Raw genomic sequence first — 16,944 nt, forward strand, 5'->3', positions numbered from 1 at the left:
TGCATGTCCCAAAGGTAAATCAACTTCACATCTCAAAGAAAGGCAATTACTAATTAGCGTAAATGCAAACAAAGGGATTATAAGGAATCTCCTTTACCATAGATGTGCACATATACAACTGTCTGAAGAGAGGTGGAGTCAAGAAAAAAATATTCTGCTTTTTGTTGTTGTTGTTGCTACTATTTCAGAAACCTTCTACATTGTACCCCCCTCCCCCTCACCTCTAAGATAAGTATAAGCAGCAGATTGTTCAAACCTATTTGTGAGAATGATTTGCTCTAATAATAATCATATTTTAGATGAAAAGGAGAAATTTGATCCATTTGGTTTCAGAGATGCAATTATCCAAGGTTTGAATGAAGCAGGAACTGATCTGGAGGCTGTTTCCAAATTTCTTGACACTGCAGGGTCAAAATTAGATTATAGAAGATATGGTGAAGCTCTTTTTGATACACTCATAGCTGGAGGATGTTTAGGTAATTTAATTTTTATATGGATATCTTGATTTTGGATAACTTAATTCTGGACTTCAAGTAATGGAGTCCTCTCACCATTTGTCTCACCTAAATTGCTGATTTTGTTCTTTGTTTTTTTCTCTTGTGTTTTTATCATCACTCTACCTTTATACTTTTTTGTATATGTAGGCTATAAATAAATGAAGACCCAAAAGTAAGATGAGAAATTGATTAGGGAGGAAGGTCGAATGCTGAAAGCCAAAGGGGTATCTTTGGCTCTTTAGGAATTAAGAACTACTAGGACTAGTTACAGTGCAGCAATACCCAGCAAAACTAGAAAAATAACCCTAATTGAGTATATTCTCAAATGTTTCATAAATATAAATAACTAGTCTAAAAGCCTGTCAGATAACACAGGGTGAATAAAACTAACAATAGTGAATATTTTAATCACAGCATGAGAACAAAATGAAAAAAAATTAACCCCTTCCCTAAAATTTCAACTCCTCTTACCCCCCCCCCCCCAAAAATATATATATATATATATATATATATATATATATATATATATATATATATATATATATATATATATATATATATATATATGTATAAATTTTTCAGGAAGTTTCTTTGCAATTTCTGTAAGAGCTCATCATGCATTTGTGTTTTAGATTGGCTGGGAATTTCTAGTGTTAGCAATTTTCTAAAGCAAGAGTGCAATTTTGAAAAAAAAAATGGATTTTAATTCTTAGTCCAAGGCTGTATCCAGGGGAGTTCAGGTTTGTCTCCCCTCCCCCACTCCCCCGGCAATGTTAGCCCAAGTTGAAATGTATAGGAACAAATTTCTGATGCATTATTTTAAGTTTTTTAACCCCCTCACACAAACAAAAATTCTGGATATGCCCTTGAGAGTCTCTGTCTTTAATCTAACCTTAATTTTCTGAAAATATGTGTTTTTTTCTATCCCTTTTTTGTAATGATCACAAAATAGCTGAGGCTTGGTTAGTATACAGAACCTACACTAGTTGCAGAACCTATCATGTTTGGTGCTACCACATCCTTGTGATAGCATAGGGGATTGATACTTTCTTGGCAATGCAGTGCCCAAGGTTTGACCCCAGCTGCTGCAAGTTTTGGGGACAAGCTTGCTAAGTTCGGCTGAACCTCCTGTGCCTTATCTCGAGTACAAATTAATAGTTTATAAAAATGTAGACAAGTATGTGTTTGCAATTATTTTGCCCTTTTGGCAAAATTGATTCCTTTGTTTTCAGCCAAATGCAAACCAAAAGTAAGAAAACCAATATTAAAAAAAAATAAGTCTATTTTAGGTTTTAATGATCAATTTCGTGATTTTTCTGGACAATGCTAGTTCATTTTCCTCAGAGATGATTTTCTGACATCAATCTCCCCTACTCTATATTATTGGCTGGAAATTTTGCAATAATTGTCAGTTTTTTTTTTAATTTTCTTCCTTTTTTATCATAGTCCCTCTTTCAATATCGTTTTAATTGACTTTTTTTAGTCTTAAGATCTAGATCCTAGCTATTAAGGATGGCTCAGACAGGGTTTGTAAAGTCGTTTTCAAAGTGTGTTTCTGTAAAGTTTTCACTGCTCACCTTGTACTCTACGTGCGTTTTGAGCAGCAAACTATTCAAATTTCTGAAGCATTTCATGTTTTGGAGAAAAGTCTTGAAGAAATAAGGAGCTTGGGTGTGTACTATAGTATCTGATATATGGTCTAAAGCCCAACCAAGCAACAAAAGTAGTGTTCAACTCACCTGTAAAATTGATCACCAAACTGTTGGCACATAACAGTGCCGATCTCTTTGAATATGTGTTCAGTGCAGATCCTGTCTTTGTGTCTTCATTGAGAAGACTGGTATATGACAGGCTTTTCTTGGACTACAGAAATCAGCATATCTTCAGTTTTCTGATTCCACATTTCTAAATCTGTTTAAAAATTTTGCTCTGGAACTCTTTCCCTATTGGTCAACCTTATGAACTAAACAAAAAAAAGTTAACTAAAGTTTAAACTTTAATGCTTGCTCACGTAAATGTTTACGGAAGATTAACGAAGCAACTTTGCGAACGACTTTACGAACATCGTCTGAGCCGTCCTTTAGTGTACTTGAAATTAGGTTTAAGATCTGTAATTTATTTAATTGTTTCAGCTCCTGGTGGGTCTATTGTTCAAGATGCTCAACCAGGAAAACCATACAAGACAGAGCTCTGTGTTTTTGGAGCCAATGAGGCTGTTGATTCCATCCGGAAATATGAGCAGGTAGTTCATAATCACTTTATTTTTTGGTAGTTTTGCTGTTAACAGCTATTGCAAGTGACCTGTTCAATTGTTGCTTAATTTGGAAACCCAAACGCTTATAAAATAGACCAAGAAGCAAAATAAAGCATTAGGCAGAAAAGGTAATTCATAAAACACGTCTGCACTAAGAAAGTCAGTAGCAAGCAGGAGTGGATGTTAGGAAAGTCTGAATATTGGAGTAATCGTGGTATCTGAGTGTTCGAATATTCTTTTAGATTTAAATGATCATAGATCTTCTGAAAACCACAAAAACATTATTTTTAAAAATCCTACTGAAATCACCAGAAATTATGAAATTAGGGCTGGTTGTCTAAGTCTTTCAATAAGCAAAATAAAGCATTGCGCAAAGCAAGTAATACATAAAACATGTCTATGCTAAGCAAGTGGGTAGCAAGCAGAGGTGGAGGGAAGGGTTTTTAGCAAAGTCTCAACATTGCAGTAATTATATAGGTTCCCAAATTTAGAATAGATTGTTATATTTAAAGTGTCAGACATTTTTGGAAAAAAATATGAATGATCTATTTGTGAAAATACTTTTAATACACCAGAAATATGGGACCACAAATAAGCCTAAAAAATGTGATTTTTATAATCACACGTGATCAAATCAAATGTGACTTGTGATTTTTTAAAAAGTTGATTTTCTTCTAAGATTGTCTGCAATATAGGATTTTCTGCAGTATGATCATTCAATCTGATAATATGTTATAATTAATACACACGAAAAAGATATAAAGCTGAAATAAACGGAATAATAATAAAAAATATTTAAATGAAGTCATGCTTTTTTTATGCAAAGGAGCTGTGTTTATAAATACATTTTGTATTTGCTTATATAAGTTTTTTGTCTGTTTTTTCTAATTTGCCCTGGAATTTCATTGGAAAAATTTTGTCTGGCTGTAAGTTGTCACTAATAATAACTGTCTGTCATTTGTTTTAGAGGTAATCCCATTCAGAATATTGGTGCAAGTTGATAGATTGGGTGTATTCTTGATATAAATTCTTGTAACAGAAACTATATTGGAAAAATGCTGGATTGCTTTTTTTCTTGTTTTTTACAAATCTAAAATTTGTCTTTATAAGCTGGAAGCTCTCTGCAAAGCTAAATTTCCTTGAATTTTAAACTAAACCATTATTACAAATAATTTATGATTTGGTTAATTGAGACAATATCCAAAATACTCCCTAAATAATCAAGAGTTGGCATAGATGCCATATGCCTGTATTGTTGCGGTTATTTATTTATTATTACGAATAGCGGTAAGCATAAATGCTTGTCGCTAAAACACAAAAACACAAAATCCTAATACTAATCTAAAGTAAATTGGCGACAAAACTAAACAGCAAAAACTTCTAAATAAAACGACATTATACAACAAAAACGTCTAAATAAAAAGGCGTATTTACTAATGGACTCTTAAAATTTCGAACGCTATCTGCCTCGACAACCTCCAAAGGCAAACCATTCCATGGTCTGGCAACCCTACTAACAAAACATAATTGACCAATTTTTTTCAGTGGTTTTGGGGGATATAATTTATAATCATGCTGACGAGTAGAGTGATAATGGCTAAATTTAAAAATAAATTTGGATCAACATCATCCACTCCTTTAATTATACGAAACACATTTACAAGGTCATTGCGACGTCTACGAAACTTCAACGATGGGAGTTGAAGCCTAGAAAGTCTCTGCGGATAAGAAAGGCGCTGAAGGTATGGGACCAATCTAGTGGCCCTTCTCTGAACCTTTTCTATCCTATGCTCATCCGTTAGACTTAATGGAAACCAAACAGAAGTATTATACTCAAGAAGAGGGCGGACCATTGATTTATATAGTAGTAAGAAATTACGAAGGTTAAACCTACTAAAGCTTCTCCTTATAGACGATAAACGATAATTCGCATTCTTTACAATTTCCGAAACATGCTTATCAAATTTCAATTGGGTACCAAAGTAGACACCAAGGTCAAGCACTATTTCGTTAGAAGGGATTCGTATGCCAGACAGCTGGTAAGTATGCACAGGTGGGAGTTTACGAGCATAGTGTAGAACAACACACTTAGAAGGGTTTATGAACATGGAATTAGATTCGCACCAATAAGTTAGAGAGTCAAGATCCTCCTGTAAAAGTTGCACATCGTTTTGGTCTCGTACTGGTAGATAAAGTTTTACATCATCCGCGAACATCTTGACAGTAGAATGCTGAACAGAGGAAGGCAGGTCATTAATAAATAAACAAAATAAAATTGGACCCAGGCAGCTACCCTGGGGGACTCCGCTTAACACATCAATTGAGGATGACATAGCTCCACCAACGACAACCTGCTGAGTTCGTCCATTTAGATAATCAGCAATAAATGCAATTGTTTTTTTACCCAATTTATAAGCTGCACATTTTTTAAGAAGGGTGGGTATTGAGACTTTGTCGAATGCCTTCGAGAAGTCGATGTAAATGCAGTCAAAGGGTATAGCTAAATCGGCAAAACGTTGAAAATCCAAAGTAACCTCAAGAAGCTGAGTATTACAAGACCTATTTTTCGGAAACCATGCTGAGCAGGATTCCAAAGATGATTTCCGTCAAAATACTTTTGAACGTGTGAAACAATCAACTTTTCCATCACTCGGCAAAAAATAGACGTGATTGAAATTGGCCGATAATTTTTAAAATCTGACCTGGAGCCACTTTTGTGAAGCGGCTTTACCAAGGCCTTCTTCCACCCTGATGGACACAGTCCATGCGCCAAAGATAAGTTAAATATATAGGTAAGTGGTTCTGCAATTTCATGAGCAATTTGTCTTATCATTATGTTCGGGGAACCGTCTATATCCGGCGCTTTAGATGTATCCAATTTTATAAGAATAGTACAAACTTCAGTCAATGAGAAACCTGAATCATCAAATGGAACAAGAATGTCCGGCGACGCAATCGACTCTACTTGAGATGCAAAATTAGCTTCATTTGAATGAATTGGCTGTGTTTTAATAAAAACTGAAGAAAAAATTTGGTTAAAAATAAGAGCCTTCTCAGAATCACTATCAATCTTTTGGTGTGTATCCGGATGTGTGAACGTAGATATAGATGGTGCAAGGTTATGTTTATTCCTATTTACATATTTCCAAAATATTTTAGGTGATACGGTGCTTGAGTGAATAATACGCGACTCAAGCTCTTCACGATTAGCCCTAAGAAGCCGAGTCACCTTGTTTCTCGCTAATGAATACGCATGCCATTCACCTGAATCCTCTTGTAACTGAGTATCCAAATGCCCTTGTCTGACTACTTTACTATGTCGTGACTCAATATAAGACCGCCAAAGACTATTTTTTTCGCGTATTGCTTGGAGTATGTGTCTTGGAAGTTTAGGATTATTTCTGCGACCGGAAAAATTCCTCGTCAAAGGAACAAATTTATCCCTACATTCCCTCAACACTTTTTTTACAAAATCAAACGCGGTGTCTGGAGAAACATGATTGTTTTTTAATTCATACATGATATTAATAGACGAAATAAATTGTCGCATTGATTCATAATCGGCTTTAGCATAATCATGCCGATAAAACTCAAAACCTCTCTGTTGAGCATCAATATTCATGTAAATATCTAACACAACATGATCACTTTTACCTAAAGGCGGACGGAAATCTACACTCAAAATATCATCGATTGACTTGGTAATAACCAGATCTAAAATCGATGGAATAGCTTCATTCCTGGCTCGAGTTGGCCTAACAATATGTTGGTATAAGTACAGATCATCCAATCTATCTAAAAATTGCTGCTCATACGATGAGGTGGACAAACTCGTACTATGTGCACTCCAATCTATCAAAGGTAAATTGATGTCACCTAGAATAAGGAACTTTGAACTACGACCAACAAGACGAGAAATACACGCTAGAATATTGGCATTATTAACTGGACTCGATAAATTCACAGTAGGGCTACGATAAAAAACTGCAATACACATGTAAGTACTATGATAAGGCAATTTAACATCAACCAAAAGACACTCCGACACTGAGTCTACTAACGAATCAACAACCACAGAAAACTTAATAGAACAATGAATATAAATACAAATCCCTCTTTTAGCTGAATTATTAGATACTAAATTATATTGTGGTAGCGGCTGAAAATAAATAGACGGGTCACTGAAATGTTTAGGTAAAACTTCGGTAACAACAACTAAGTGCGGTTTACGTTGCTCTATTAGCTCACTAAACTCTTCCCATTTAGGTGACAGGCAGTCTACATTTGTATATGTCACCAAAAATTTGTCACTCAGACACTTCAACTTTTTTAGGCAGTCAATCTTCGATGCTCGCGTAGCTATTTGGGGTTTCATGAAAAGAGTTATTATTCACGAGGGTTAGTCCGTTTTTGCTACGTTTTATTTTCCAGTTAGTTTCGCCAGCGTCCAATTTCGATTTCAGCTCCTGTTTCAGGGCATCGTACTTCTTTTTTTCCAACAGTTCAATCGTAGTACGATCATGAGAGACTTTGAACAAGGGGTAAGTAGCTTTGATACTAGCAGTCTCGGACATCAGAAAGAAACAAGCTGTATCACGTTCTACCGGTGTCTTAAACATCAACTTAATAGGCCTGATCTTACCAGGCGTATGTTTACCAAGTCTAACTGAATAGCTACATTTCGCAGGGCAAAGTACAAGTAGCTTGTACATGAAGGTCATGTCTGATTTTTCGTGATTTTGAAGCAATTGATAAAATTATTTGCTAAGTTGCTCTCAAAATGATTCTCAGCAGGATAATGTAGCTCAGGAGGATCGATGTGCAACCTTAGTGACGATATATTCAGAGACAACAGAGGGAATGATTTTGAAGCCCATCAACCCCATCCATATAACCATCTTGTTGCCAAATGGGTATACTCTGGAAATTATTATATGTCATTATTATCAGAGTTTAAACCTGTTGTAGCACAGTGGATTGGAGCTCTGCTTGGCAATACGGGGTCCAGGATTCGATCCCCGCCGCAGCAAGGTTGGGTGACAAGCTTGCTACTTGTTCCTGTAAAAACACCCAGCAACTGAAACGTCGATTCGACGCCCTATGCGCCAGCAATGGCTCTGGAGGATCTTTATCCTTTTTTTTTATTATCAGAGTTTGAGTGATAATGCATATATATATATATATATATATATATATATATATATATATATATATATATATATATATATATATATATATATATGCATTATCACATATCACATTATGATTAACATAGTTGTTGCGAAATTTTGAGGCAATACCATGGGGATAAAGAAAAATGGTGAATTTTCCTTTTGTTTATTTCATCACTTAAAAAGACGCTAGACCTCAAAGTTTATACAACTTTTGAAGATCATCTGATTTATATGAAAAGCAGGTAAAACAAAACGAACAAGAACATGCAGAGACATCTCTCTACTATCTAGACTAGCACAATCGCTGTGACTAATTACTTCAAAAACCCTTAAATACCAACTTGATGGAGATAAGTCAATATTTATAAAATACGTACTTGCTCTGTTTTTCATTTCGACTTTCATATTGCATTATTAACCTCAGATTTGTAATCAACAAGCTCAGAAGTTCTTTGATATGGCCTGAAGTAGGAATTGGAAAGCATTTTGAAAATTATATATGGCATGTTGTGTTTTGTTTAAGATTACAGTTTTAACCTCACATTTGCAATAGGGGAATTCAGTAATCAATAAAATCCATGTTTTGTGAAAATTAAACGTAACTTTTTGAAAGATGTATTTCCTATTCAATTTTATTCCTTTTTTTCAACATTATCTTTAAATTTGTACTCAACAAGCTTAGAAATTCTATGTGCAAACTCGTAGAAATCGAAAGCTGTTTATGAAACATATAATCTACTCAATGCCTTTTGTTTTAGAACGGTCATAGTACAGTTTTAGCGTCTTATTTGTGACTCCAAAAACCTGGCTTTGTTGGAAGTCAACCACAATTTGTGAATTTTTACTTATTGTGTTTTGAGTTAAACAGTTAGATACTTATCAAATAATAATGAGTCAAAAGAGATGCAATAGGTATGTATGCAAGAAGTTGGGGGGAGGCTCTGATCACACAGGAACAAATTTGCATGGTTTTGGTTTCACGAAGTTCGAGCACAGCAAGTTTTTCCTAAAATGTAAAATGTTCTTCCCCCTGAGGCTGTTCAGATCACCTTGCCAACAGCATCGACCTTCTACTTTTGTAGGATTCTAATCAAAACGTCTATCTTGTAATTTTATTGCAATACCACGCGGGGATGCTCCATGTATAGGAAGCTGGGCGTTCTGTGGACAGTTCAAACGGCTCACATTACAGAAACGGGAAATTCTTACAACTGGCTGGCATCCCCACCCCCTTAAAGGTAAGACCTGGTTGTGTCTATGGTTATTATTAGTATCATATAAATGTATTAGATGCGGATTATTCTAAAACTCCGGAAAAATTTTCTTCTGTCATAAATAGTAATAGAAAGATCTGTGAAATATTTTACATTTTAAGGTCCTTGTAAAGCTCATACGAAGGTACAAGTATCTGGAGAAGATGCTCGAGGAAGAAATGAAGAAAGTGTTGGTTTTTCTTAAGGGATTCTCAGAGTCCGAGCGAATAAAACTTGCTCGCTTCACCGCTTTGCTTATTGCCAATGGCACAACACCAGCAACTATTTTGGCATCTTTAACCAATGTATGTAAAGTTTATTTATACTTTCTTGTTTATTTTTATGCCTTGTTCTTTTCTTTCTTGTTCTTTTTGTGCCTTTTTTCCGTTTTCATGATACATTTTTTTTGTACATAATTTTTCTGTAGCTATTATTATCTGTCAAACGATTCATCTTACACTACATCCTTGTTCTTTCTATTCATATTGTTTCTTCTTTTTCTCTGGTTCTGGAAATTATTTTTGAGAATAGAATATCAGGGTTGAATTTCTTGATCATGTTATACTATGATCAAAGCCCGTTATTTGTTTTATTATTTTCTGAGTTGCTATTCTGTCTTTGTATATTTTATAAAAGTATGGTTAGCATATCAAAGATCGTAAGACACCCAAGGGATCCAGGAATATTTAAATCGTCAGTGAGGGGGGGGGTTTACAACCGAAATTGGATTTAGTAAGTAATCAGCTCGTATTAAGCAGTAGTAAATAAATTTAGTAAGAGAATCATAATCAATCTGAATTTTGGAGGTTTCAATCAAAGCCAAAAAAAAAGAATCAATTTGATAGATTTTGTCATAAGCTGAAACTGTAGTATTAAAACTTAGACTACTTTGGGCTGTCCGTTTTAGAACTTCCTTTTTGGTGACATTCGTTTTGAGATGGTTTGGAAAAATCGCTATAACAGCAAAAACATCTCTAGAAAATGAAAGGGGCCTAAAAAGCAAAAAAAACGTTTGTTTTGAATTACGGTTTTAGTTGCATTTGTTTCTCCATTGCTTCATGAGCGTCACAAGTTCCGTTTGACGTGGTTTACAAAAAAACTTGTCATTAATAATATTATTTATTATTATTCAGATGAAAGGAGAGCAAGTTTGTACTACATTCAATGCCAGTATTTTGGACAATTTGCCTTTTAATATTAAAAGTGGTATATCTTCTTCTCGGTTCATTCTTTTTTATTTGTTTCTGCAACTACCTGATTTAGCAAGTAAGCAGCTTGTATCTGGTAATCGCTATGAAATTAATGAAAAATCATAATATCAAATTTAAAGTTTTTAATACAAGCCAGATTTTTGTTTTAATACAAACCAATTTTTGGTAGATTTTGTCATCGACTAAAGCTCTGATATTAAAACTTTGGGGCTTTAGGGGATTTCAAACTTCCATCATTAGGTAATGCAGTCATTATGAAAGGGGTGGCAAAATCACCATAACAGAAAAAAAATTTAAGGAAAGTTTAAAAAAAAGGTTATAGAAGCCAAAAAACAAGTCCTAACATATCCTTTACTTAGTTCTTTACAGGGATAAAAATAAACTTTACAGCAAGCGTAAAAATTTGTTTATATGTACTTTCTTGCTTTTTATGATTTAGACAAAATTTCACTGGGCGGGGGACTCAAACCGTTACCCTCCCCCCCCCCTCTCTGCATACGGCCTTGGTTCTTTAGTCCCCTTACTTCTGCATTCATTTTAACATTTTCATGTCTTAAATGTTGATAGATTTGATTTCATTACCACTAAATTGTAATTAATCTTAATATTAATAATCTTACAGCACAACTAGTTTCTTTGTGGCACTTGGTATTAACCAAGTGACATATAGCGATCGCAAATTCTGTTGATCTGTTGGTCCCGGTTTTGCTACTTTAGGCACTTCCAGGTAAACTAGGACGATGAAATTTGGCAGGCTTATCAGGGACCGGACCAGATTAAATTAGAAACAGTCGTTTTCCTGATTCGACCATCTGGGGGGAGGGGGGAGGGGGGCTGGTAAATTCAGAAAAAAATAGAAAAAAAATGAAGTATTTGTAACTTACGAATGGGTTATGGGATCTTAATGAAATTTAATGTTTGGAAGGATATCGTGTCTTAGAGCTCTTATTTTAAATTCTGACCAGATCCGGTGACATTGGGGGGAGTTGGAGGGGGGAACCTAAAATCTTGGAAAACGCTTAGAGTGGAGGAATCGGGATGAAGCTTGGTGTGAAAAATAAGCAGAAGTCCTAGATACGTGATTGACATAACCGGGACGGATCTGCTCTGTTTGGGGGAGTCGGAGGGGGGGGATAATTCTGAAAAATTAAAAAAATGAGGTATTTTTAACTTACGAAGGAGTGATTGGATCTTAATGAAATTTCATATTTAGAAGGACCTCGTAACTCAGATATCTTACTTTAAATCCCTACCGGATCCAGAGTCATTAAGGGGGAGTTTGAGGGGGGACTGGAAATCTTGGAAAACACATAAAGCGGAGAGATCAGGATAAAACTTGGTGGGAAGAATAAAAACAAGTCCAAGATACGTGACTAACATAACCGGAACGGATCTGCTCTGGATCCGGTGACATATGGGGGAGTTGGGTGGGGGGGCCTAAAATATTGGAAAACGCTTAGAGTGGAGGAATCGTGATGAAACTTAATGGGGAAATAAGCAGAAGTTCTAGATACGTGATTGACATAACCGGAACGGATCCGCTCTGTTTGGGGGAGTTGGGGGGAAGGGCTAATTCTGAAAAATTAGAAAAAATGAGGTATTTTTAACTTACCAAGGAGTAATCGTATCTTTATGAAATTTCATATTTAGAAGGATCTCATAACCAAGATCTCTCATTTTAAATCCCGACCGGATCCAGCGTCATTGGGAGGGGGGAATCCTGGAAAGCACTTAAAGCGGAGAGATTAGGATGAAACTTAGTGTGAGGAATACAAACATGTCCAAGATACGTGACTGACATAACCGGACTAGATTTGCCCTCTTTGGTGGAGTTGGGGGGGGAGTAATTCGGAAAAATAAAAAAAATGATGAATTTGTAACTTACGAACGGGTGATCAGATCTTAATGAAATTTGATATTTAGAAGGATCTTGTGCTTTAGAACTCTGATTTTAAATCTCGACCAGATCTGGTGACATTGGGGCGAGTTGGAGGGAGAAACCGGAATTCTTGGAAAACGTGAAAATTGAGGTATCTTTATCTTATGAATGGGTGATCGGATCTTAATGAATTTTGATGTATAGAAGGACCTTATGTCTGAGATGTTCTCTTTTCAATTCGAATCGGATCCGGGGACATGGGGGTTGGAGGGGGGAAACAAAAATCTTGGAAAACGATTAGAGTGGAGAGATCCGGATGAAACTTGATGGGAATAATAAGCACAAGTTATAGGTACGTGATTGACATAAATGGGACGGATCTGTTCACTTTGGAGGAGCTGGGGGGTGTTGATTTGGAAAAATTAAAAAAAATGAGGAATTTTTTACTTAAGAACGGGTGACCGGCTCTTAATGAAATTTTATATTTAGAAGGAATTCATGTCTCAGAGATCTTATTTAAAATCCCGACCAGATCTGTTGACATTGGGGGTAGTTGGAGGTGGAAACCGGAAATCTTGGAAAACGTTTAGAGTAGAGAAATTGGATGAAACTTGGTGGGTAGAATAAGCAAATGTCATAGATACATGATTAACATAACCGTACTGGATCCACTCTCTTTGGGGGAGTTAGGGGGTAGGGTTCAGTGCCTTGGCGAGTTTGGTGCTTCTGGACGTGCTAGGACGATGGAAATTGGTAGGCGTGTCTGGGAGCTGCACAAATTGACTTGATAAAGTCGTTTTCCCCGATTAGACCACCTGGGTGGCTGAAGGGAGAGGAAAAAGTAGAAAAAATGAGGTATTTATAACTTACGAGTGGGTGATCGGATCTTAATGAATTTTGATATTTAGAAGGACCTCGTGACTCAGAGCTCTTATTTTAAATCTCGACCGGCATTAAGCCTCCGATTTTCCTACTAAATCAATCTATTGATTCTTAGAATTTTTGCTTGAGCTCATACTATATGAGCTTTTGGCTCTTGGCTCGCCCGGCCTCGTCACAAGTGCCATATGAGCTCTTAGCTCTTGTTTTCTGATGAATTGATTAAGAAACATGCGCAAAGCTTAAATCCTTAGATGATTCTCAAACTAGATGCTGATATTAAAAAAGAAACTTCAGTTCTAATACATGAATCAGGTTATTCTATCTTGCCACTATTAAAGAAGACCCAACAATTATCAAGCAACTGAAATTTTTGGGAAACTGTATGCCTGTATAATAAGGTTCGTCTGTCTCTACCAATAGGCTGGTAGACAAACACAGATGTATTTCAGTTCTTTATGTCTAATTTTATGTATTATAAGTGTGTGTTCTCGTATGCATCTGTCTGTCCGTTGTGTGGCTCATCTAAGTAAACTGGTAATAGTGATTTGAGTCTTATGTATGATTCTGCAAGGTATTCAAAGTAGTCCTCATTCCAAGAATGTCTTGATTTACAAAATAAAGAAAATAGTGAAATTTCTTAGGTTTTTCTAAAGCAACAAGGATAATAATCCGAATTTTATGCTAAAAGCCACTAACCTGAAACGCATCCCACAAGTGGCCTGGATTCGCTTTTAAAGTTTAGCTGACTTTTGCACCCTTGTGAATATTGGTTCGGCAGATTTCTGCGAATTGCAAATATGAATAAGAATCTACGCCACAAGTCCATATGTTTGACAAAAAAAAATCCCCGTCCCGAATTTCAAATGACAAGCAAAGCTTATGAGACAGTCTGATCAAAATTATCACAAATGTTGACTGAAACAGCAATTTACTTGAAAATTAATCATGCTTCTATTGTCCCAATCAACTTGTCTTAGTAAACAGCCATTAGTAATTGCGAATAAGGTTGCGAAATCTAGTTTTCGCAACCTTTCGAATATAGATCTGGCAGCTTTTCGCAAGTTACGAATATAAATAGAAAGCCTGTGAATAGCCTAGACTCTTAAGGTTGCCTCTCCATATACCCAGTCCAATATAAATGTCCGAGTATGTATATGGAACAGCAAATGGTTGAGCTTGAATTGAAACCGGGTCGTGAGTACTAAGTGTATTTGTGCTCTTAGTACTCTTGGCAAATAAGCCGTTTGGGCTTACTCTTGGCAAATAAGCCGCCCATGCTTTATTGTTTTCAAATGATATGTGAAGCCTGTAAAATAAATCAACTTGTTGTAATATCCACCCATGAAATAAAAGTTAGACACACCTTGTAAATTATAATTGTAAAATTTACATCATCCGATTGTGGAAGAATAGAGTTGTATTCAGATATATGTATATGGAGATGTCTAATTTTTAATATGGATACTTTGGGATTTTAGGAGCATTTGGTGAAGGATGGTCTTGCTGTTGAGTTCCTTGCCGAAGTGTTCAACGTTTGGAAAGCTGAAAAAGGCTCACAGAACTTGACAACTTCATTGAAGAAAGCTGGCTTGGACCAAATTCTGCCGGATTTCTTCCCTCCAAACAAACGATCCGAAGAGTATTACGCTTCGTTCTTTACTGAAAAGGGTTTGAAGGAAATTGTCAAGTTCCAGAAAGCCCAGGTAAGTGTTGTTCCTGATCCCCATCTAGCCCTCTTTTTCCTCTCTCTTCATCTCTTTTTCTTTCTTCAAGTTTTCAAGTCTAAACCCCTACTGTAGAGTAGCTATAATCCATTATCATAGATTATAAGTCATTCAATAGATAAAAAATGTTCTGTTTTCGAAAAATATGGGCCGAATTCGTACTTTAAAGTCAAACTTAAAACAAGCAGGAAAAAAGACCAATACAATAAAATTGGTTAGAAAACAAAAATCAACAAGTCGAAAAGATTAGAAGTAATTAAAACAATATATTATACTTTAATGTTTGCAATTCAATCATTAGAATGTTGTTATTTCTATACTTTTTGAAGAATTTAATATTTGTTCTAATAATCTAAATATTAATAATTTGTTAGTAATTATTTTCTTTAAAGAATTTTAATATATTGGTTTTTATTTTGCAACAAAAGGAGCACTGAAGGTTCCTCTGAAAAATTAACAGTCAAAACCATCTGACGTGTCCTAGAATAATCATGAAGTTAATTTTAAAAACCTAATAAAATAAATAGCCTTATAACTTGTCCTAGAATAATCAAGAAACTAATTTAAAAAATTTAAACAGAATAAATAGCTTTATTTAATTTTTGGTCTCATTTTTTACTTTTGCTTTGCATTTGGCAGAGATTTTTAGAACTATTTTGCTTAAAAAGTATGACAGGACAAAAAATAAATCTGTTCACTTTTCAAAATTGCATTTTGATTCCAAATTAATTGAAATTCAAGCGCTAACAGTTAAAAATCAGCTTTTTAAATAATAATTAAAGTGTTACTTAATTATTAAGTAACACTTTAATTAGTAAATTCAACAAGTTTGTTTTAAATTCTTCTAATTCTACTGGGTCGTGATGTACTTTTAGTGCCGTTAGTAAATTGTAATTCCAATCATGTAAGAGATAACAAATTCATCTCCCTCATCAGTATCTCTTACCCTCTTGGTAATTATATGCCAAGACCCGCAGCTTCACCTGTAGCAAGTAGAAATAAGTCTTGAATACATAATAGGGGACCCATATGGGGATCATTGCGTTAGTTTTGAAGGATTTGCATTTTCAGGTATTTTTTACTTTTATTAAAGCATAAATGAGATCTGAATATATAAGGGAGGTTAGGCTACCCAAGTAAAAAACTGATTTTCTTTGTTTTTCAAACCAGAAGACTGTAGGTCTTCTGTAAAGGGTTTTCGGCCATGATTATTGCAATACATACTTCTGTTTCGATCCGACGCCGTTTTAGGGGTTTCAGGCTATTTTCCGTAATTCCCATAATTTTGCTTTCAAAACAATTTTTTGCTACTAAGACTAATCGGGACAATAGATACGATTCTTAAATCAGCTAAAAAGAACAATTTTTTCTTACAAACCAGTTTTTTTTTGTTTTTTTTTGTAACTGTAGGTCGTAGCTCATTCTTTACTAGGTTGCAACTACCGCTGCAATCTTAATGTTAAATGATTTCGTAGAGCTCGCGTAGTCAGTAACGTCAATTCGCAAAAATGTAAGAGGAGGGAGGGGATTTTTTCCAATGAAATTATTCGAGAAAGGTGTTTTTAAATTAAAATACCTTCCATGGGTACCTTAAATCCTAGGATGGGGGTGAACTCCTTCCATTTGGCACCCTGTACGTAGGGATGCTGAACTGCATTGGACTGGAATTTTTATATTTTAGTTAAAGCATAATTGACGGATAAATATTCAAACGGAGTCTTTGCATTGATTCCGAGGAATTTGCTGGAAATCGAGTAACCAGTGGCGCCAATTTTTGAAAATTAAAGGGTGTGGGGCGGGGGCCAAATGTATTTTTCAAAATCTAGGGGATCAGTTTCATTGTGTCTTCTTCTTTTTTCGAATGATAATGACTGAAAAGGACATTTTTCAATAAAAAATACCGAAAGAGGGGCATTTTTAGTCATCTAGTGGGTACAAATACCCCTCCCTTTCCACTCCACAATTGATGCCCCTGAGCGTAACTAGCTCTGAATTGTATTGGGCATAATTTCTACACTCTTTGTAAAGCATAAGCAATGTTTGAATAACAATAGAGAGTCTTTGCATTAA

General features: G+C 35.3%; 1 protein-coding gene across 1 annotated transcript in view; it reads left to right on the forward strand.

Annotated features, from left to right (window-relative positions):
* The window catches only part of LOC136031013 (protein krasavietz-like), a 37,631-nt gene that overhangs the window by 5,520 nt on the left and 15,167 nt on the right, over nt 1-16,944 (forward strand). Inside the window, exons 2-5 of the mRNA XM_065710185.1 lie at nt 300-476; nt 2,630-2,739; nt 9,301-9,483; nt 14,629-14,853. Coding sequence (XP_065566257.1) covers nt 300-476; nt 2,630-2,739; nt 9,301-9,483; nt 14,629-14,853 — 695 coding nt within the window. The remainder of the gene's footprint in view (nt 1-299; nt 477-2,629; nt 2,740-9,300; nt 9,484-14,628; nt 14,854-16,944) is intronic.

Source organism: Artemia franciscana, chromosome 9 (genome assembly GCF_032884065.1).
Source record: "Artemia franciscana chromosome 9, ASM3288406v1, whole genome shotgun sequence".
Classification (NCBI taxonomy): Eukaryota; Metazoa; Arthropoda; class Branchiopoda; order Anostraca; family Artemiidae; genus Artemia; species Artemia franciscana.